Below are 3,200 nucleotides of genomic sequence, written 5' to 3'. Positions count from 1 at the left end.
GTGTGGTAGTTATACTGCGGAGGAAGGGAGAGATGTGTTGTACACCGTTTGCTGCGCAGGAGACACTGCTGTAATAAATAGCTTGCAATAGAAGCACCGAGAAACAACATCCTGTGTGATGGAGGACTCTGAAAACCCTAGAGATGCTTAACCCCCGTGTGAACAAAACACCTGAAAAAAACTTATTTTCTAAGGAAGTGTTGCCTTTTATTTCTGTAGGCAGTTCCTGTAACATAGGTGTGTCCTGGGCATAATTTCTCTGCAATAGAATAGGGAAGCTGTGACAGCAAGTGATTTTCCTCTCATAAGAGAAAGACAGTTCATGTGCACATAATAAAAATCACCAGGAAAAGACATCACTTTTCCTTTCAGGAGTGACCTGAAGAGTTCTGTGGTCATTCTTTTAAGGTAAAATTAGTCACGAGTTGCTAACTGAAAACTATAGCTTCGAGGCATCCCAGAGAACTGTAAAAAGTCTGTCCAGTTTTTCTTGATATAGGCTTTTGGTTTTGGAGAAGTTTCACATAATAAATTTCCTTTAATATACGTAGGAGAGTTTGAAATACTTAATGTTCCCAGCTTTAACATAACCTAGCTAAAAATTAAGTAGTGTCAGTAGGTAGAAAACAAAATGCAATTAGCAACAGAAAACAATATTTCACTTAACCTAAAGCACTTTCCATGTACATTATATGTGTTGCCCTGCAAGATTTTAAGTTTACGTATAGTTAGCAGGCAGATTTTTTTTATTATACTTCTGTAGTTCAGACCACTTGGAATACTGTAGAAAAGAAGCTTTACTTTGTAGTTACAGGATCATTGACTGTCAATCATTTATATAATGTTCCTGTAATAACAAGTTAGAGCCTTAAATAGAAAGTTGTTAGCAAAAATGCTGGGACTCTTTCTAGCTAAGTTTAGCAGGTATAAGGGCAGGGATTTACTTCCCGGCCAGCTTTTTGTAGTCTTAGGCATTGTTCCCCTAGTACAACCTGAACATTATAAATCAATGGTTTCCTAAAGTAGTATGTAGTTTAGAAATTATCTTTTGGCATGTCTTGCTTCACAGTATTCATTGCTTTTTAGGGTGGTTGTGTTGCACTTAAAGGGATGTATGCTTTTCTGACCAACCCTAGCACCACCTGCCCTTGCTTTAAACTGTAGCAGGGCTTAAAGCACTTAACCTTCAGGTCTGAAGACAGACATCTACATGTAGAAGTGTGTAGTTCAGCTCTCAGGCTAATGCTACGTCTAGCCTAGGTTAACCCACTGCATCAGAAACATTGAAGCCGGTTATGCATTCACACTGCAGAATTGAAATCATACGCAGCATAGCTAGCCAGCACCTTGTTGTGGAGTGCACAAAAGTACCGGCTTGCTAAGTGAAGTGAGGTTTTAATCGGGTTGCTTTTTGTAAGACTTCTAAACTCCTATCAAGCGTAAGGAGATATTCCAAGCCTAACTGAAAAAAAACATGCAACACTGAAGGAGAGCAAAGACACTAGTGCACTTGTAAGCCCCTTTAATTGTGCTATAGAAAACTTGGCTCTGAAAATTAGCATGTCGGTCATATGTAGGTGATACTGTCAAGAGCTTCAATTATACTTGTTTGTACCACTGATGGTCATTGACTATTCATTGTTCAAGATATTTTTTTAATCTATAAGACAAAAGTCTGTGGTGATTCACATTTGAGAGGTATTTCCCGTACCACTGAAAACCATGTGTGTACTTCTACTTTATTGCTTGTGTGCACTGAACTTAAAAAATATCCAAGTAGAAAATTGCAGAAAGTTATGAATTATTAATTCCTTAAAATTTTTAAAGTGATTAAAAATTTCCTTTCAAAATGGATATCCCGGAAGACTAGACAGTCAGTTTGGACAATAATCTTTTTTCTTGTACCCTGTGTTCTTAAATTTTTTATAGTTCTTCATGATTATGCTTCATAAAGTGCTAGAACTTTCCTTTGTCTAGCAGTGCTTCATTGCTAATCCCTACAGAGACATAAGACAGGCATAAAATGAATGCACTTTCATGGGGCTGGGCAGCAACCACATTGAGTGTATTGAAATGTCTTTACTCTTGTTTGCATTTGAGCACTCTTAAGTTGTTGATTAGTTAGTTACTGTTTTAATTAAAATCAACTTTTAAGTGTTTACTCTGCTGTTGTCTAAACTCATTAGAAGTCATTGTTTTTATATAAATGTGTTCCACCTATTTGTAGTTATAATGTGCTCAGATAATTTTAGTAATTCTGTGAAATTTTAACTCTGATTTGTATTTAGAATGTTTTTTATTTTTGATGGTTTTTTGTAGGGCCATGAGCCAAAGGAGCCAGAGCAGTTGAGAAAGCTGTTCATTGGAGGTCTGAGCTTTGAAACAACAGATGATAGCTTGAGAGAGCACTTTGAAAAATGGGGCACGCTCACGGACTGTGTGGTAAAGTGTCAAATATTAGTTCGTGCTTTTGGAAGGATATTGGTACTTAATCTAGTACAGATATGCAGAGTACTCCCTATGTTTTTGCAGGTGATGAGAGACCCACAAACAAAACGTTCCAGAGGCTTTGGCTTTGTGACTTACTCCTGTGTGGAGGAGGTGGATGCTGCTATGAGTGCTCGACCACATAAGGTTGATGGACGTGTGGTTGAACCAAAGAGAGCTGTTTCAAGGGAGGTAAGTTAGTGTTTCAGTTAACCTTATTTCCTAATCTTTACATAATAATTTAAAACACTCAATGTAATTTTTGTCATTGTAGGATTCTGTAAAGCCTGGAGCACATCTCACAGTAAAGAAAATATTTGTTGGTGGAATTAAAGAAGATACAGAAGAATATAATTTAAGGGAATACTTTGAAAAATACGGCAAGATTGAAACCATAGAAGTCATGGAAGACAGGCAAAGCGGAAAGAAAAGAGGCTTCGCTTTTGTAACCTTTGATGATCATGATACAGTTGATAAAATTGTTGGTATGTAACTCTCCAGTGAGAAATGACTGCTGGGATAAAAGTGTAACGTTAGATTGCAGAACAGCAGTGTGTTTAATGTCAGATGTTGGCATTCTTAAATGCTTTTCTGCTGTAAGAGATGGTGTGGATGTAATGTTCATTTAAGAAGTGTGGTCATGCCTTAGACTAGCTTTCTATGAGAATTTTGCAGGACATTGCTTTCAATTATTTGATTTTCTAACTCTTTCC

General features: G+C 37.1%; 1 protein-coding gene across 1 annotated transcript in view; it reads left to right on the top strand.

The window, feature by feature from the left end:
- HNRNPA3 (heterogeneous nuclear ribonucleoprotein A3) overlaps positions 1–3,200 on the top strand; it is a 9,341-nt gene that overhangs the window by 2,435 nt on the left and 3,706 nt on the right. The window contains exons 3-5 of the mRNA XM_010135410.1: positions 2,320–2,442; positions 2,533–2,679; positions 2,762–2,972. Of these exons, the coding sequence (XP_010133712.1) occupies positions 2,320–2,442; positions 2,533–2,679; positions 2,762–2,972 (481 nt within the window). The remainder of the gene's footprint in view (positions 1–2,319; positions 2,443–2,532; positions 2,680–2,761; positions 2,973–3,200) is intronic.

This window comes from Buceros rhinoceros, unplaced genomic scaffold, assembly GCF_000710305.1.
Source record: "Buceros rhinoceros silvestris isolate BGI_N320 unplaced genomic scaffold, ASM71030v1 scaffold3814, whole genome shotgun sequence".
NCBI classification, from domain to species: domain Eukaryota; kingdom Metazoa; phylum Chordata; class Aves; order Bucerotiformes; family Bucerotidae; genus Buceros; species Buceros rhinoceros.
Note: the sequence above shows the minus strand (reverse complement) of the source record. Positions and strands in the feature narration are given on the sequence as shown.